The sequence below is a fragment of the Ursus americanus genome, chromosome 6 (assembly GCF_024610735.1).
Source record: "Ursus americanus isolate L20-20 chromosome 6, mUrsAme1.1.p, whole genome shotgun sequence".
NCBI classification, from domain to species: Eukaryota; Metazoa; Chordata; class Mammalia; order Carnivora; family Ursidae; genus Ursus; species Ursus americanus.
The window spans coordinates 9691851-9709355 of record NC_142132.1 but is presented as its reverse complement, the minus strand read 5'-3'; the positions used below and the strand labels follow the sequence as shown (position 1 = coordinate 9709355).

Genomic DNA, 17505 nt, shown 5'->3' with positions numbered 1-17505 from the left:
AGCCGATGGCCAAGAAAGAATTCTTGAGATGTTTTTCATGCAAAAAGCTGATTTTATTAAAGCATGGGGACAGGACCCATGGGCAGAAAGAGCTGCACTGGGGTCATGAGGAGAGACCCATTATATACTTTCAAGTTGGGAGGGGGTGAGGGATAGTGTAAGTCTCTAAGGAATTTTGGAAGCAAGGTTTCCAGGACCTTGAGGGGGCTAGCTCTTGTTGGGAAAGGGCCATTTATTACCGTCTAATAACACCTTAGTCATGAGACCCTTCAGATGTGTATCGGTGGGTCATATGCTTGGGGGATGATGGCCAACACGTATCTTGGGGGGTTTAGAGGTAAAGGAAATTTCCAAAAGAATTTTTATATGTTAAGGTAGATTTACGGGATCCTGGGGGAGGGGGTCAGGTGAGGATTGCCTTTTGCCCTCAGCAGAGTGGCAATATCCAGGCAGTTGAGTCCCTGGAGGAATGTCACTCTGCCTGTTTGCAGGACTTGTCAGTGGGCTGTAGGTAGTAAGGAAATTTAATGACTTCCCTTCTGCCTCGGTTTCCCACGTCGCTGCCACCCAGGTCTCGTTACTGAGCACACTGAGTTTGCCAGATGTCAGTATTGGTACTGAGTTCCTGAAACAAAGGATTCCGCAGAAATTTTTTTATCGTGGTAAAATATACATCATATAAACTCGTGACCGTTTCTCAGCGTGCGGTTCAGTGGTGTGAAGCACGTTCACGTTGCTGTGCAGCTCTCCCCTTCAGAAAGTTGTCATGTTTTCAAACTGAGATTCTGATATTAGCCGATATCTCCACATTCCCCTCACCACTCCCAGCCCTCGGCGGCCACCATGCTGCTTTCCGTCTCTATAAGCCTGACTCCACTTGGTACCTCACCTAAGTGGGGTCCGTTTTGTGAATGACCTGTTTCACTTAGCACGATGCCTTCAAGGTTCATCCACGTTGCAGCCTGTGTGAGAATTTCCTTCCTCTTTAGGGCTGAATAGTACTCCATTATAGACATCCCACATTTTCTTCATCCATGAATCACTGATGGACGCGTGGGCTGCTGCCACCTTCCGGCCAGTGTGACTAACGCTGCTCTGAACATGGCTGTGCAAGTATGAGTGACTCCATGCTTTCCGTTCTTTGAGGTAGATACCCAAACGTTGAATTTGCTGGATCATATGTGAATTCTATGTGAAATTTTCTGAAAACCCCCAGACTTTTCCACAACGGCTGCACCATTTTACTTTCCCATCAACAACGCCCAAGTGTTCTAAATTCTCCACATCCTTTGCAACTCTTGTTATTTTTTGTTGTTTTTTTGCTTTTATAGTAGCGTCCTCATGGGTGTGAAGTGGTGCCTCCTTGTGGTTAGAGGCTATTTTTGATCAGTGGTCAGCAGAGTCTTCTATGAGATCTGATGTGCCCAGAAGGAGGCAGCCATATATATAAAGTTTTGGAAAAGGAACATTCTGGAAAAGGGAATAGCGTGTGTGACACGTGTGGGAGGGATGAGCTTGTTGTATTTTGAGATCAGCAAAGAAGGCCAGTGTGGCTGGAGGAGAGTGGTGAGAGATTATGCTGAGACGTGAGATCAGGGAGGTGGGTGGGGGTGACTCTTGTAGGTCATTATCAGCTTTCTAAGTGGGTTGCAAAGCCACTAGTGGGTTTTCAGCAGAGGACTGACATGAGCTGATTTGAGAATTTATTTTTTTGTTTTTATTTTATTATTATTATTTTTATTTTTAGAAAGGAGCATGTGCACACCTGGGAGGAAGGAGGTGCCAGAGAGAGAGGGAGGGCGAGAGAGAATCCCAAGCAGGCTCTGGAGGCCGACAAGGGGCTTGATCTCACAAACCCAAGATTACGACCTGAGCCGAAACCAAGAGTCAGATGCTCAACTGACTGGGCCACCCAGGTGCCCCGGGTTGGGATTTTAAAAAGAGCTTTGCGGTTGCTGTGAAGAGAACGGCCTGTAAGGGGCAGAGGGCAGAAACGGAGGAGGGGCACTGGTTAGGGGCCATGTAGGAATCAGAGACGTTGATGGCGATGGCTTGGAATGAGGTGGCAGGGAAGGGGGTCCCTGGATTGGGGGTGTATTTTGAAGGCAGAGAGGGTGGGCTCGATGGTGATAGAATTTGGGGGTGGGGAAAAGAGCAGAATCAAGGATGATCCCTAGGGGTTTGGCCTGGGCTACTAAGCAGATGGGAACATCATTTCCCAAGATCAGGAGGATTGGAGGAGGGGCCGGTTTAGGGGGAAGGGAGAGAATCAAAAGCTCTGGTTTGGCCACAAAATCTGAATGCCTTTAGGGCACTCCAGTGACATAGGCATTTGGACGCACAAGAGGGGGGTGCTTGAGACACACGGTGGAGTCATGAGCGTAGGTGTTTCAAGCTGGAGGAGACCACCTGGGGAGTGAGTGGGGATGGGAAAGGGGACTCAGGACTAATCCCTGAGATGTCCTTTAATACTTAGGTGTGAGCCCAGGGGGGAGGGGGGAGTCTGTGAAGGAGATGTAGCAGAAGACTTAGGAAAGTGGGGGACCTGGGAGATCCATGGAGGAGAGTGTCAGGAGAAGACGGAACATCAGGTGTTCCTGAGAAATCAAGGAGCAGACACCTGCCACGGACGTGGCAGCAGGAAGGCGGTCAGTGTGAGGGAAACCTCTTCTTGGCCCTGGGACCCTTGATAAGCACAGTCCAGTGGAATGACACAGATGCAGTTTGGATGGGAGAGGGCTGAAGGGGGGATTGGAGATAAGGAAGTAGAGAGAGAGGTGTAGATAATGCGGTAAATTTTTCTAGGAAAGGGAGCGGAATATTGGGACAATAGCTAGTGGAGGGACTTGCCTGAGGGTTTAAGGATTGCAGATCCTAGATGCTGGTGGGAATGAGGGAGAGAGGCAGAGGTCGATGGAGGACCGGTGACCTTGACTGCTGAGAGGGAATGGGATTGGAGCAGACCTGGGCTTACAGGAGCGATCACCCCCACCCCACCGTTGTGGATGGTGGAGAGAAGATGGCAGCAGATACCCCTGGGAATTGTGAGGATGGGGGAGGGGAGGGGAGGCAGCCCTCTTCCGATGGCTGATTGGGGTGCGTGTGTGGCGGAGAGCGGGGGGGTCAGATGAGGCAGGGGGCGTACTGAGCTGCATGGGAGTCGGGGGATGGCAGGTGCCTGAGGAGAGTGGACCTCCATGCAGTCCCCGAGAGAAGCAGGGATGTGAGGCCCGATAGGACCTCTTCATCGTCTCTTGGCAGTGGGCCGGTGAATTATCTTAATGAATTTTGCTTTTGAAATTTTTTGGCAACAACTGATTGGTAAATTGATTATTGACCTTTTAACCTTAAGAAGTCAAGTTTAATAACATCACAATGGTCTGGTATCTGGATCCTGCTGACGAGTCAGTTATTTCTTCTTTGATCCACACAAACCCTATTTTGACTCTGAAATTTAGAAATATGGCCGGAGTTTTTTGGTTTTTGTTTCCTGTGCTCCCAAGAGAACAGAAGGCTTTGGCGGGGAAAGTTCACACACGCAGGCTGGACTGAGTCCACCCATTTACTGAAGCTTCCTCCTCCTGAGTCAGGGCTCTCAGCTCCAGCCCAGCCCCCGGGGGATGCCTGCTGTGCACGCTGGATCCTGGGTCCTCGCGGTCACTCCTGCTCCGTCCCTCCAGGAACTGACTCCCAGAGGCCTCAGGGCAGGCGGGTTGCTCTCGGGGAGCACAGGGCAGCCCCGTTACTAACATGCACAGCTGTGACTCACACCCAGACCCCAGGCCACTCCCTCCTGGCAGCTCTCTGTCCTGCAGACAGGTTGGTCGGAAATGACGAGAAAGCCACATTCAGAACCGCAGCCGTGGAGGATGACTCGTGTGGGGGTGGCGGGCACAGGCCAGCCAGGGGGCAGCAGAGCGTCTCACGCTGAGCCTAGGGGAGACTGTGCTGTCACTGGGAGGGTCAGGGTCCTAGTGTGTGTGTCCCTCTTTGGGACAGAGGTAGAGGTGGCGCCGTGACAAGAGTGCCCTTCATCCAGTGGCACTTCCTGGGGTTTCCTGCGTCATGACCCTTGTGGAAGGATTTATGGTGAAATAAGAGCCACTCCAGCCTATAGTCCCAGGCTGCGACAGTGAGCATGACAATGACAGTTTTTCTGTTCTTTACTGAGTGCTCAATTTGGGGGAGCCCCACAGAAAGCCTCTGAGCTCCGAGCACGTGGATTCCAGAAGGGAAGGGCAGCCTTCCACCCACTGGCATTCCCACCTCCTGGATTCCCCTGGGGGTTGTCATGATACCTGTTAGCGGCTCTGACAGCGTGAGGAGGGAGAAAACACATCCCATCCTATTATTGTAATGGCCTGACTTAAAAAAAAAATCTATGATCATTAAAAAACAAACAAACAAACTCTTTTAAAGCAATTTCATCCTCTGGGTGTTTCTGTAGTTTGAGTCCCAAGGGGAAAAAATGATTTTCGACTATAGAAACTGAGACCAATGCTCTGAAGCAAGATGACACGTGCAGAGCCACCTGACCTGCCCCTGGGTGTCAAGGGCAGCTCTCCCCAGGGAGCCGCTGTCTGGGCTCAGAGCTGAGGGATGAGCAGGAAAGAAACGGGATCCAGAGGGTGGAGAGCCGGTCGCTGTGCGCTGCCCGCAGCCCAGGCCGCATTGGGGCAGGTCCCCCTATTTCCTGGCTCCAAGTCCAAGAGGCAGCCGGGGCTGGAGGTTTGTTCCTGAAGGTGACCTCAGCCCTGTGGCCCCGGGTGGTGGAATTCCCTGGCATCCCAGAAAGGGAGGACCAGGAGGACAGGAGATCCTGTGCTGACCCTGGGGTCTGGACCACCCAGAAAAGCGACTGAGCATGTCTCTGCAGGCTGAGGTTAGCTGCGGCCAAGGCGCTGGGTGATGATTATTGTGTTTCATTAATAGATAAACAGCCCCTTAATATGGGTGTGTATTGTTTCAAACTACAAATGCTTGTTTCAAACTACAAGTTCAACCTGGGGGGGCTGTGTCTCTCTTTCCTCAGGGACCCAAGGAACCCAACATTCTGGCAGCATTAAACTAGTCCTGGAAGAAACGTCCTCTAAAATTCTACTGGCAGTGGGTGGGCATCTGGGATGATTTAATTGCATTTAATGAGAAAAAAATGGAAGAAAGAGACAATGAACCAGTGTGAACCCCTGTTCGTGATAATGGAAAGCCCCCTCTACTGTGAATCTCTGCGACCACAGTCTCTCCTAGGGACCCCCTCTCCTGGAGGCTTGTTGCTAACTCTCACGGGAGCAGTTATTCAAGTTTGCAGACTGCACGGCTCCAGGTTTGGGCCCAACGCGTCTTCCGAGGAACGGATTAACTGCTTTAGCTCTAAGCGGACATAGCCCCGGGGGCTCTTAGTGAATGAGTTTTAGTTAATCCGTTTCTTCTTTGTAATAATAACTAGCATCTATGTGTGTCTTCTATGGTCTAGTCTTGCGTTAAGCGCTTCTCATGTATTATGTTATTTAACCTTGAAAACCCTGTAATTATGATCCCCTTTTCCAGATATGGTAATGCGGACATAGACCCCGAAGGCTTACCACCGAATAAGTGAAAAGCGTGGCTTTTAACCACTGCACCTGCGCCCTTATTCTCGAGTCCAGCCTCAGGCTGCTCTGGTATGAAAATGAGCGGATGTAGCAATTCAAAAGGGGAAAACATAAGGTTTATGCCTGTGTTTCAAGTTGAGTCGAATAAATGTTATAGGACGTAGTAAGCTATCCTGACAAACGCAACTCTTTGAATAAAGAGACTCCCCTCCGAGTGTGTAGACCTTTGCCATATTGACCAGGTGCTCCCGTCAGCCACTGAGGCAGACGGGCCAGGGATTGTGCTCGCCCTCTTCTAGAACTCTGTCTATAAACAGGCTCCACGAGGTGCGGCGATTTGGGTTTCCTGAATGGTCCAGGCTTCTTTAAATTATATTGCTTCTAAAATAGTAAACCCACACAAGACATTAATACTGGGCAGTGTTTTTGAAGTCTCAAAGGTTTTGCTTTCTCCACAGACAAAAGATGTCGGCACATGTCAACTCGGGCATCATGGAGGCTCCTGGGTTCTCTTAGGGTAACTCTTACCATTTCCACCCAGATGCTGTTGGGGGAGGGAAGATAGATATCGTTCACTGAATGTGGATCTTTCATTCATTTGCTGGGAGGATAGAGACCACGTTGTTTGTTTGTTTGTTTTCTGATTAAACTTTTTATTTGGGAATTTTTCAGGTTTACAGAAACATTGCAAAGATAGTACAGAACTCCCGCTCACTCTTACACCCTCAGCGTCCTCTAAAACTAACATCTTATACCATATCTTTTAAAATCTTCTAGAACCAAATTCAACCCTCTGGACAGGAGGCAGAAGTATCACAGTCCCACTGCAAACACCACCCCTGTTTTCTCCGTATTTTGAGGGAAGAGTGGGGCTTCACGCCCAGCTCTGACTCCGAAGCGTGTTCATTTCTCTGCCACATCCATGGCAGAAAACATTCCTTCTGGGGGAGCTGAAAATTCCAGCCTTGGGGTCTCCCCCTTCTTGGCCTGACAAAGTGCCTGCTAGGGGAGGCTCAAGGCCGGGCGTCCTCTGCTGCCAATGCGGGTGCTTTTCAATCCTTCTTTTTCTTCCTGGATGGGAAGAGACGTTTGGGCTGATGCAGCAAAACTGGTCTAAGCATTTGCCTTCCCCTCGCAGAACATGTGTTCCTCCGTATTTGGAAGCCTGGCGGTGGGTTGTTTCTGAAATCCGATTCCTAGTGCCATGGGGATGACCTTTGGTCTACTTCCCAGCATTCACCTGCAGTCACACTGCTCCCCAGAAGCTTGCTCAAGGAGTGGGCGAGTTGGCAAGACACTCTGGTCATGATCTAACCGTGTTAATTAAGCCTCTTTATGGGCATGACCAGTAAGCCGAGGGGAGCACATTGAGGAGGTAAGGTCAGGGGAATTTTTTTTTTTTTTTTAATGGTCAGACCCTTTAGCTCTTGATAAAGTGTATTTTTTAGAGCTGGAAAACGCCTGTTTGAAGATTGCTTTTAAATAGACCCTGGGCTCTGGAGTCTTCTAGAGCCAAAGAAAGGCTGTTTGTTTATTCAAGCAGTGGCAGTAGAGGAAAGATTTGAAGAAGCAACTTGACAAGGCAGTTTGTCATGTGGAGGCTTGCCAATTTTCTTGTCCAGCCTGCTGTTTGGAAGTGTGAGGGACATTATAGACACGCATGCTGTTCTGCAGTGATCCTGTTGACACAGCAGAGCCCTTAGAGTCCTGTGAGTCACTGTTGCTAGGATGGAGAAACTGGAAGGGGGGCTCAGAGACACTGAGGGGAAATGTGGTAGAAGAGTGAGATCTCAGGCCTGCGTGTGCTTCCCCCGGTTTGCAGAAGCGACTACTAGACCAGATGGAAATACTCGATTTTTTATGTATTTTATTTTTATTTTTTTAAAAAGGATTTTATTTGTTTGAGAGAGAGAGTGTGAAAGAGAAAGAGCATGAGTGGGGGGTGGGTGTAGGGGCAGAGGCAGAGGAGAAGCAGGGAGCTCCATGCAGGGCTCGATCCCAGGACCCTGAGCTCATGACCTGAGCCCAAGGCAGACACTTAACCGACTGAACCACCCAGGCGCCGTAAATGGAAATACTTGATTTTTTAAAACATTCAACAAATATTTGTGACGTGCCTCTCCGTGCCAGGTGCTATTTTGGGCAATGAATCTAGGCTCCTGTACCACGTTATTCATAATGTCCCGTGGTGTTAGTTACTTGGAGCGTGGCAGGAGGATGGCAGGGGTCATAGGCAACTGTTTCCACGTCTGGTAAGGCAACATAAGGTAGGGTTCAAGAGCACGGGCTGGGTCTAAGCCCCGGCTCCCGTCATTTTCAAGCTGTGTGACCTGGTGCATGGGGCTTAACCTCTCTGTTCGGGGTGTTCTTATTTGTAAGATAGGGTTGTTGTAAGGACTGAATGAGTTTAAATAGGTAAAGCTCTTAGAAGAACAGAACTTGGCACATGGAAAGTATTTATAGCACTAAGTTCGCTGTTATTATTACGGCAGGAAAGTGCTGGATTGGTGTTGGATGGTACTCTTATTGTGGAAAAAGCATCGGACTTCAAGGAAGAAGACTTGGCCAAGCCATTGAACGCTCTGTTTCTCATCTGAAAGATGGGAAACATTATATTACCTCCCTGTTTAGCTCATAAGGATTTTATCAGGATCTGATAGATGTCAAAGCACTTTGAAAAGTGCGATGTGCCTTTTCCCTTGATGGTACTGGTGCTTTTATTTTATTTAAAAAAATTATTTTAAAAAGATGTATTTATTTATTTGACAGAGAGAGAGAGAGGGAGAGAGCACAAGCAGGGGGAGCGGCAGGCAGACAGAGGGGGAGAAGCAGGCTTCCTGCAGAGCAGGGAGCCCAACGTGGGGCTCGATCCCGGGACCCCAGGATCATGACCTGAGCTGAAAGCAGATGATTAACTGACTGAGCTACTCATGTGTCCCTATTTTTTTTTTTAATTTTTAAAAAAGATGTATTTATTTATTTTTAGAGAGAGAGCCTGAGCAGGGGGTGGGGCAGGGAGGGGGAGAGAGAGAGAGAGAGAGAGAGAGAGAAGGAGACTCCCTGCTGGGTGTGGAGCCTGACGCAGGGTTCGATCTCACATCCCTGAGATCATGGCGTGAGCCGAAATCGAGAGTCAAACTGAGCCACCCCGGCGCCCCAGTACTGGTGCTCTTATGGCAACCCCATCCAGATCTGTTCCGTTGGAGAGAGATGGTATTCTTCCTACAGATGAGCTTTCTATTAGGAGGAGGGGGTGGGGCTGAAAAGGCAGAAAGGCAGATCCTTTTTTCTGCTTTAAAGACAAATCTGAGCCCCTGTTATACTTCCTTTGGCCGAGGAAAGTTACCACGTGGTCCCTTATCCCCTTTAGTTAGAGCAGAGATCTGCCTCCTTATACCATCTGTCGTTTGCATCTGTCTGGGCTGTTAGACATGTCAGTGTCTTTCCAAAATTACTTTAAAGAAACCTTGATCATGGAATAAAGAGCAGGAGATTTATCTGCTAAATTATTTGCAGAATCAGTCGCTGCTGATAATGTGATTGCAAGGGAAGCCTGGCTGCAGAAGGAGTTTAGAGCCAAGGCCTGCATGACATTCAGACAAGTAGGAATCGGGTTACTATTTTTAAAAATCAGGACCCTGGTGTGAAAATGTCACTCACTCTGTATTGTTATTCTTGAGCTACCGTAGTAAAAATTTTTAACTCATGAGTCCAAAGGTAGTAGTGTTACACAGATAAAGAACATTCTAGAAGAGTCAGGAACACTTCAGAGGTTGAATTTACAGTGATTTAAAGTTTGAACTGTCTTGATACTATCCAACAGGGATGGTTGTCATCCTGGTTCATAGACCAGGGGACTAAGGTCTGTAGGACAGGGTGGAGCTCTCATTTCAGGGAATGGTTCAGCCACATGGAAATCATGCCAGCAGAGGAAGGGGTCAGCAGTCCTTCTTTTAGTTGAGGGATCAGCTCCAGCTCTCTCTGCCTCCTTCAACACTTCCCCATTAAAGGATGGAACAAAAACGCTTTTTCCCAGCTCTGGGGTCAAACAGAAATGGGTCCCTCTGGACTCCACTACTGTGTGATCTTGGCCAAAGACTTACCCTCTGCAAGCCTCAGCTCTCAGACAAGGACATGAATAGCACTTTCCTTTTAAGGTTGTTGTGCCCATTCAATCACATGGTTCATGGAGACCAGTAGCCCAGTGCCTGGTACTAAGTACTTAATAAACAGGAGCTATTCTTATTGTCATTTCCCCCCATATTCTGTCTTAGCAAAAGTGAATGGAGATTTTCTAACTGTAGTATCATGTTAGCGCTAGGGTGTGTGGCCCTGAGAGTTGAGGCATCTTTGATATTTTACCTTTGGACACAATTGGGTGAACAGAGCAGCCAGCTGCTCAGACACCTATCCTAGTTGGGGGAAACACAGCGAAAGCTAACTTGCTCTTCAGGCTGTGTGAAGGTCACGGACACCACCCATCCAACAGAAGATTCGAGGTCTCTAGAAGACCCCCAGGTTCACATGGCGCAGATGATTTGCGCCCCCATGTCCCACGGAAGCTCCAAAATTGATTTCCAGCAACCTCAGCCTAGAAGTTGACAGAGCTGGGAGGTGGCACCCTCCCTTCCTGGGAGGACTGGGTCTTCTCTTGGGGGGCCCTGTGTTTACACCTCTGTGGTCACGGCATGGGGGGCTGTCTCCCCAGACTGTGAGCAACTCTAGGGAAGGAATGGAATCTCATTAATTTTTGCAGCCCCCACTTCCAGCATTGGTTCTGATGCCTGGTATGATTTAGATGAACGTAGAGAGCATGAGCAGGGGGAGGGGAGAAAGGCAGAGGGAGAGGGAGAAGCAGGCTCCCCGCTGAGCAGGGGCTCCATCCCAGGACCCTGGGATCATGACCTGAGCTGAAGGCAGATGCTTAAACAGCTGAGCCACCCAGGCACCCCTAGATGAATGTATTTTAGATAATTGAATGAATCAACAAATCAGTAAATACTTTCCGGAAGGTCTGGGTGAAATGAGGTATTTATCAAATGATTTGGCTGCATCAGGATCTGTAGTCACAATTGGTAAAGTCCTGGGCTCAGGAGAGGGCTTTTGTATTTCCAGTTGCTGGCTTTGTGGGGCAGGGCCAGCGGGGTCTGTCTCTGGAGTCGGTAGGGGAGCAGCATCCCCTGAGAGGTGGGAGATTTCTAGCAACGAGGAGCAGGCAGCCACAGGAGCCCTGGAAAGTCTGGAGGAGCTCTTCTTGCCTGTCTCCTGGTGCTTCACCTCCGCCACCTCCCTCAAGGACAGGACCTGGGGCTCACGGAGCTCAGTTTCTCCCAAGCCCCCAACAAGCCACATGCCTAGGTCTGACCTGTAACCACTAGAGGAAGGGGAAGCTGTTTCTAATTCACATGCAGGTGCTGTCTGCTTAGAGGCCACACAACTGCCCGGAACAGCGTCACCCTCCAGGTTTCTCGAAGGCGCCCCCCAGGCTGGGGGCTGCCTCACTCTGTGGAACTGGATCATTGGCCAGGTTTAAGCAAGGTGAAAAGGAATGAGGCCTTGTGCTAACTGTCCTCAAAGGTGTGTTCCATGGAACACTAGCTTGAGGAGATGGTAACAGGTGGCAGGTGAACAAAAGGATCCTGTGGTCAAGAAACGTTGGGAAAAGGAGTTAGAGTTCAATGTCATTTGACCACGAAACTTCTCAGGCCTTTTTATAGACTAATGTGCACTGTGACTTTCTAAAAGAGGGCTAGATAACCAGCGCTTCGTAAACTTAGCTGACACAGAACACTTTTTCTCCTTCAAAGCTGCTCTGATCAGTTCTGGAATGTACTTTTTTGGGTTGCAAGTGCCGGAAATCCAACTTGTACCAGCAAAGGCAAACAGGGACTCAAGATCTCACGTAATAGGCTGGAGAGGGCAGAAGAGGCTCGACCCCAGGACCAGGTGGAACCAAGACTTCCGCACCACCGGGACCCCTCCCCCTGTGCCCTCTGTCCCTCATCCGGGCTTCTCTCTGCCTGCTGGCACCAGTCTCTCTTTTGCAGGCTGCAAATAGGCTGCTGGTAATGCTTGCATTCTTACTCTACAGAACCCACACCAGATTCCTGCCCCTCTCGGTCTTTGGGGAGTCTTGTGTATACCCCAGTGGGCAGGGCTGTGGGACCCTGTGAAGGAGCACTGCTGGGAAGATGGGCTGAAAGGCAACCACTGCTTTGGGAAACACTCCTTGGGGTTATAAAAGCCCTTTTGACCTTTCTGACATTTAGACTACACTTAAATGAGATTTATTTATTTATTTAAGATTTTATTTATTTATTTGACACAGAGAGATTGCGCGTGCGAGAGAGCTCAAGCAGGGGAGCAGCAGGCAGAGGGAGAAGCTGAGCAGGGAGCCTGATGTGGGCCGTGATCCCAGGACCCTGGGATCATGACCTGAACCAAAGGCAGACGCTTAACTGACTGAGCCACCCAGGCGCCCCATTAAATGAGCATTATTTCAATTGAGTTTTTAAAACCTCTCATCTCTTTCTGTCCCGCAATTTGAAGTTTTGACTGTCCTTTATATTTTTGGATCCTGGTTTTAAATACTGCTTACCCAGCAGATGAACTTACTGTGGGATTGAAGGAAAAGTGACTACCTCTCAGAGTGGTTAGGGCCTTGGACGGGTGGCCCCAAGTTTCCAAGAGCTCATCATTTTCTTTGTGCAGCGATTCCCCTGCCCGCCCGCCCCCCCTCCCCCCTTGCCTGGGTTTCTGGCTGAATTCTGGTTCGCAGGCCCATGGGGGAGTGAGGAGCAAAATGTCTTTCCTCTAGGTGGCCCCACAAGCAAGTCAGACACTTGAAGATCTTAGAGCAGATATCCTCCCTTTCCCGAGGAGCAGATGACCGCCCCCCTCCCCCGAGTATGGTAGGTGTCCCCAGTCTTGGCTTTTGACTAAAGCCATCGTCCTACTCAGCTGGCATCTTGTGTGTCACCGCGTGTCTCCTCCATCAGAGCGGAGCAGGGGCCATGCTTGCTCGGCTCCCCGTGTCCCTCCGAGAGCGGCTCTTGCAGGCCCACAGCCTCCGCTCAGTCAGACGGTAAAGCAAATGAACAACCTGGCGCTTGACGATGCGGCCAGTGGCCCATTGAGAAATGCTTCCGTGTCTTCAGACACTCCTATTGGATTTCTTCTCCAACTTCTCTTTCTTCTGGCTCAGAGAACTTCGGCAGCGCAGAGTCCAGGGTCTGTACAACCACCTGGGAACAGCCAGAACATAAGAAGGGACCTGGAGGAGAAGTCTGGAAGTACCGGGCATGGAGACTTGCACAGGTAAGAGCCAGGGTCGGAGGACTGGCCCGGCCCGACGCGTGGCCGGCTCACTGCCTGCTTAGCATTTGCTTTGCTCCATTTGCTTTGGAAAATTTACCGTAAAGTCCATGACATGGTCCTCAGTGGTGATACGGTCAAAGCAGCGGCTCATAGACTGCTTTGTGATTGCCTCGACCTGCATGATTAGAGAACTAATGTCATTCTGCCCAATGAAACTAGCAATCACGGCCTTCCTCGCATTCCAGCAATACTCCAGGTGGTTTATCTTCATTATCAGAACTTAAACTAAAAAGATCAAGGCTACCAAAGGACATATCAGGGGTGTCTCATGTGTGGCGAGTCGGGGTCTGTATTCCGGCCTGGTAGCCAATGAGGGCACTGGATGATGACACAGGATTCAAAAACTATTACTACAGTGACAGGTACCCTGAGTCCCAGGGAGGCTGGTGGATGGATTCTGGAAATTAAGAAGGCCACACTGGTGTAGTGGCACGAGGCCAGTGCGGGTGTGGCCCATCGGTCAGTGGCTCCTCATAGTGACCCCCAGGACATCCTGATTTCCCTGCTGTGGCTTTTGGGAAGAAGTCCAATACATTCTTCCCATGCAGTGTTTGGCACCCATAGGTTTGGGGGCGTTCCCAAGCAGAGAGCCAGCAGATGTGAACGTTCAGTCCCCAGAACAGACTCGGGATAAGAACACTGGAGGCAGTTCGTAATTGTCCGAGGGTTCGGTGCATGATCCGGTTGGAAGAACCCTCCTGGGGTTCCAGGAGGCTACAACTACAGGTCTTAAGGGAATAAATCAACAGGAACTCAAAGGAACAAAAATGAAAAATTGAAAGGTAGACTCCCCCCCCATCATAGACAATAGACAATGAATTTTTAGGTCATGAATGCTTTGTAGTATCACTTTTACCTAAGAGTTTAAGCAACATTTCTGTGTTTGGGCTTTAAACTCTGGAGGGTCATGGGTAAGTAAGAGCGACCCCTGGTGGCAGGAATTTTCATGCCTGGCTGGTATTATTTTCTGGGTGGTTCCGTCCGAGGTTTCCAAAAGAAATACTTCGAACCTCTTAGCCTGAACATTAGATTTCCTCAGGGAAGTGGTGGGGCAGAATGTTCTTTTTTTGCTGAGGGAATCATAGAATATGCCTTGAACGACACCTTTGATCCCTGTTGTCTGCAAAAAGGAGGCCTCCCTTGCCTCTTAGACACCACCCCCCCAACTGTGGCTGTTCTTCTTTCATGAACTTTTTGTCAGGATAAATGGACAGAGGTTTTAATATTTGGCTCTGATGAGACCAGATGACCCGTCTATATTGACTCTGGGTGATCACGGAACTAATGGATAGATTGCTCTTTTCTGGAATTCTGCAAAGGAATCCCTGCTGGCCGAGACCCAAGGTACAGCACTCCCCTCCCCCATCGAGGTTCTAGGATCTCTCGGGAGGCTTGGGAAGTATCTGGGGCCTGGGTCACAGCTAGACTGAAGAATAACAGCAGCTCAGAGGGCTTTTGCTTCTTGTTCCTCAGCTTTAGTCAATTATTATTTTTCCCTTGAGGAAGAATTGCTTCTCGTTGCCAAGTGAATTGAGCGTGAAGGAGGTGCCTTCTAAGAGCACGCCCAAAGGAGCGGCTTCCTGTTCACAGTTAGAAACTTGAATTCTGCTCTCTAAAGGCGTGGATGTCGGTGCAGGGCTCTGGACTAACTGACTCACAAACTGTCAAAGGGTGAGCGGGCTCCTGGAGTCAGGCCGTGTGGAGGACGAGAGGGCAAGTGCTGGCTCCGGGGGCTGTTCCCGTGACCCACACCGCCCTCGGCAGCCACCATAACGATCATGATAAATGTAAGGTTCAGTTTGCACATGGGGACCAGACACCATGCTGAAGGCTCTAGGCACACAAAATGCACTTTCATTTTCTTTCAGTCAATTCATTTCCAATTCCAAGTCCTTACTCTGCCAGGCTGGTGGGAAGGCCCGTGTTGGCCATCCTTGGAAGTCCCCTCTCTCCACCTGGTGTATTGATGCCATCGTGTGTCCCCTCACCACCGCGGTGCCCACTGGTCCAGACCACACTGTCCCTCAGGCCCTAAGACCCCGCTGCTTTCAGGACAGTCTTGGCACCGGGGAATCTTTGATGAGGCCGGGAGCCCCGTGACCATTCCCTTCAGTGCTCTGTGCCCATCCCCAGTGAGCCTGCGGTCAGGAAGCAGGGAGGGACTCTCAGACGTTTGTCATTTTCTAAGACATGGCCTCTAGTGATCCACAAAATGCATTTGCCTCTCCCTTTGCCACATCAGACAATTAGCATTTTCTCTTCACATGATGTGTTATAGATTTTTGCAAAAGATTGAAGGAGCCATTGACCTTGTGCTACATTTTCTCCTTGGAAAAACTCCAGAGAGAAAGCACAGAAAGGCTTGCAGGGGCTCCTGCTGGACCTGGAGACAAGGGCAGAATGTGGGGAGGAAGGCCTACGTAAATCTTGCCTAATGACCCTCTGCACAGCGTTCTCTCCATTGTACAGATGGGGACACTGAGGCTCGGAGCCCTATGTCATCTATGCTTTAGTGGTAGAAAGTCCATTGTTTCTGCCTTGAGGGTCTTCTTCCCTCTGAATCACTCAAGGATGGGGTTCCTACATCCCCAAGGGGGTTCCGTTTTTTATCCAAATGAGTCCCATCAATTCAACTGCCTTGCTTTCCCACTGCCACATGGTGTCGCTGTTGGAACTTAGCCCTGCATTGGTCAAACCCTGGCAGAGGCTGGGAGGCACCTTCCTGATGCCCATCCCTGCCCAGGTCCCTGGCTCCTGAGGGAGGATGACCCCGCACTCCTAGGACAAAGCCGGGTTGTCCCTCTTACTGCTCAGCAATGTCCATTCCCAAGCACGGCTGCCCTGGGTACCCACGTCCAGTTCCACGTCCCCCGCCCACCATCTGATGAGCCTTCTTCTCCCGCCTTGGGTACCAACAGCCAAGGACGACAGCCCTTTCTTTTTAAACCCTCAAAACACAATCTCATCTGACAACCTTTCCCCAGATCGTAGAGCTGTTCAGTTGCACCAGAGGAAACGACTGTTGTCACGTTGTGGCCATTTCCTGCGCTTTAACGCCCTACCTGCTCCTTCTTCCGTCGAAGGCCATGGGTGATAGTTCAAAGATGACTGACTTTCCTCAGGGAGCAACCCTACACAAGTCCTCAGTGAATTTCTGGCGCCTCTGTCACTGACGAAGGCCTGGAAGACTCCTTAAGCTTGGAGTCTTAACCATGATCCACTGGTTCTTAAACGTGAGCCGGTATCAGGGTCACCCGCCAGGCTGGTTAAAACACAGGTCGCTGGGTCTCTTTCCCGGACATTCTGAGGCAGTAAGTGTGGGGCAAGGCCCAAGAATGAGCGTTCCTAACCCGTTCCCAGGCGCTGCTGCTGCTGCTGGTCCAGACCCGCTGCTTTATGCCCAGAGCTGTGTCCTGCCACAGGCTGGGTGCTGCTGGGGTTCTCCGAGGGCAGGGGTGGGGGATCTTGAACTAAAGGGGACAGCTCGAGAGGCCATTCGGGTGGGAGTAGAATTCCTGATGGGACCTCTGTGGCTGAGCAGGAAGCGAGCCCAGACTGCTGGCCAGTGTTCGCTAAAAACAAGGCCCAAGAAGTGAGGTCAGAGGGAGGAGACTTTATCCTGCAGGTAGCAGGAAGCTGGAGAAGTGCTTTGTGCTTTGTCTGTTTACATTTAAATAAAGATTTATGCAGGTGGGGAAAGAGTTCAGAAGATGAATTTAGGGCTTGGACTGGTGCACGGGAGGGGGAGGCCGGAAGGGAGGTAAGGGGTGCCCCTGTGGTAGAGGAAACCATCCCAAGGCAGAACCCACAGAACCTGGTGCTGGCCCGGGTGTGGGCAGAGGAGGTGGGTCAAAGAAGATGCTAAGTTTCCTGAGCAAGAACCCGCAGAAGGATCCAGCATCAGAAACAAGGACCTCTAAAGTGAGAGGACCTATAGGGAAACTGTGACCAATTTTAGACACACTGGAAGGAAGACCAGACGAGTCTCCTGGGAACCCTGGTGGCCTGGCCTTTATTTAAGCAGGTCTCTGGCCTGGGGAGGGGCGACAGTTTAATGGAGTAATAACGGAGCCTCGTGGCCCCCAATACTCCGAGAGCCTCATGGTGTTTCGGGTTATTCACAAGTTATTTGCAGGTGGGTCTGCTCTCCCCAGTGCTCTTGTTTTCCTGACTTTAAAATTGTCTTGAAGAGCATGGGAACAGGTCAGGGTTGGGGTGAAGGAGAATAAATGAAATCATGTGGGGTGCTGGTTCCCAGGGTCCCCAGATCATACGGTTTACTGGGGTGTTTGTAAAATCTTTAAATTCCTAGGGCCTCCCTAGTCCTTCTGAATCAAAGTCACTAGGTTAGGAATCTGTGTTTTTAATAAGCGTCCTGGGTGATTCTTAGGGTGGAGGGATTTCGGAAATATTGATCAATTGCCAGCTCTAGCTCGTACCCGTTAGAAATGCCGCATTTCCCGACCTCGCCCCTGAAGAGTCTGACATAGTAGGTTTGGGGTGAGGCTGAAAAATCTGTTTTTTCTTTTTTAAGATT

The 17505-nt window shown here is 50.0% G+C and overlaps 1 protein-coding gene across 19 annotated transcripts in view; it reads left to right on the top strand.

Annotated features, from left to right (window-relative positions):
• Nucleotides 1-17505, top strand: part of TACC2 (transforming acidic coiled-coil containing protein 2) — a 199871-nt gene that overhangs the window by 24080 nt on the left and 158286 nt on the right. For all 19 annotated transcript variants that reach the window (XM_045803335.2, XM_045803330.2, XM_045803329.2 and 16 more), the window contains one exon: nt 12796-12908. In XM_045803335.2, coding sequence (XP_045659291.2) covers nt 12796-12908 — 113 coding nt within the window. The remainder of the gene's footprint in view (nt 1-12795; nt 12909-17505) is intronic.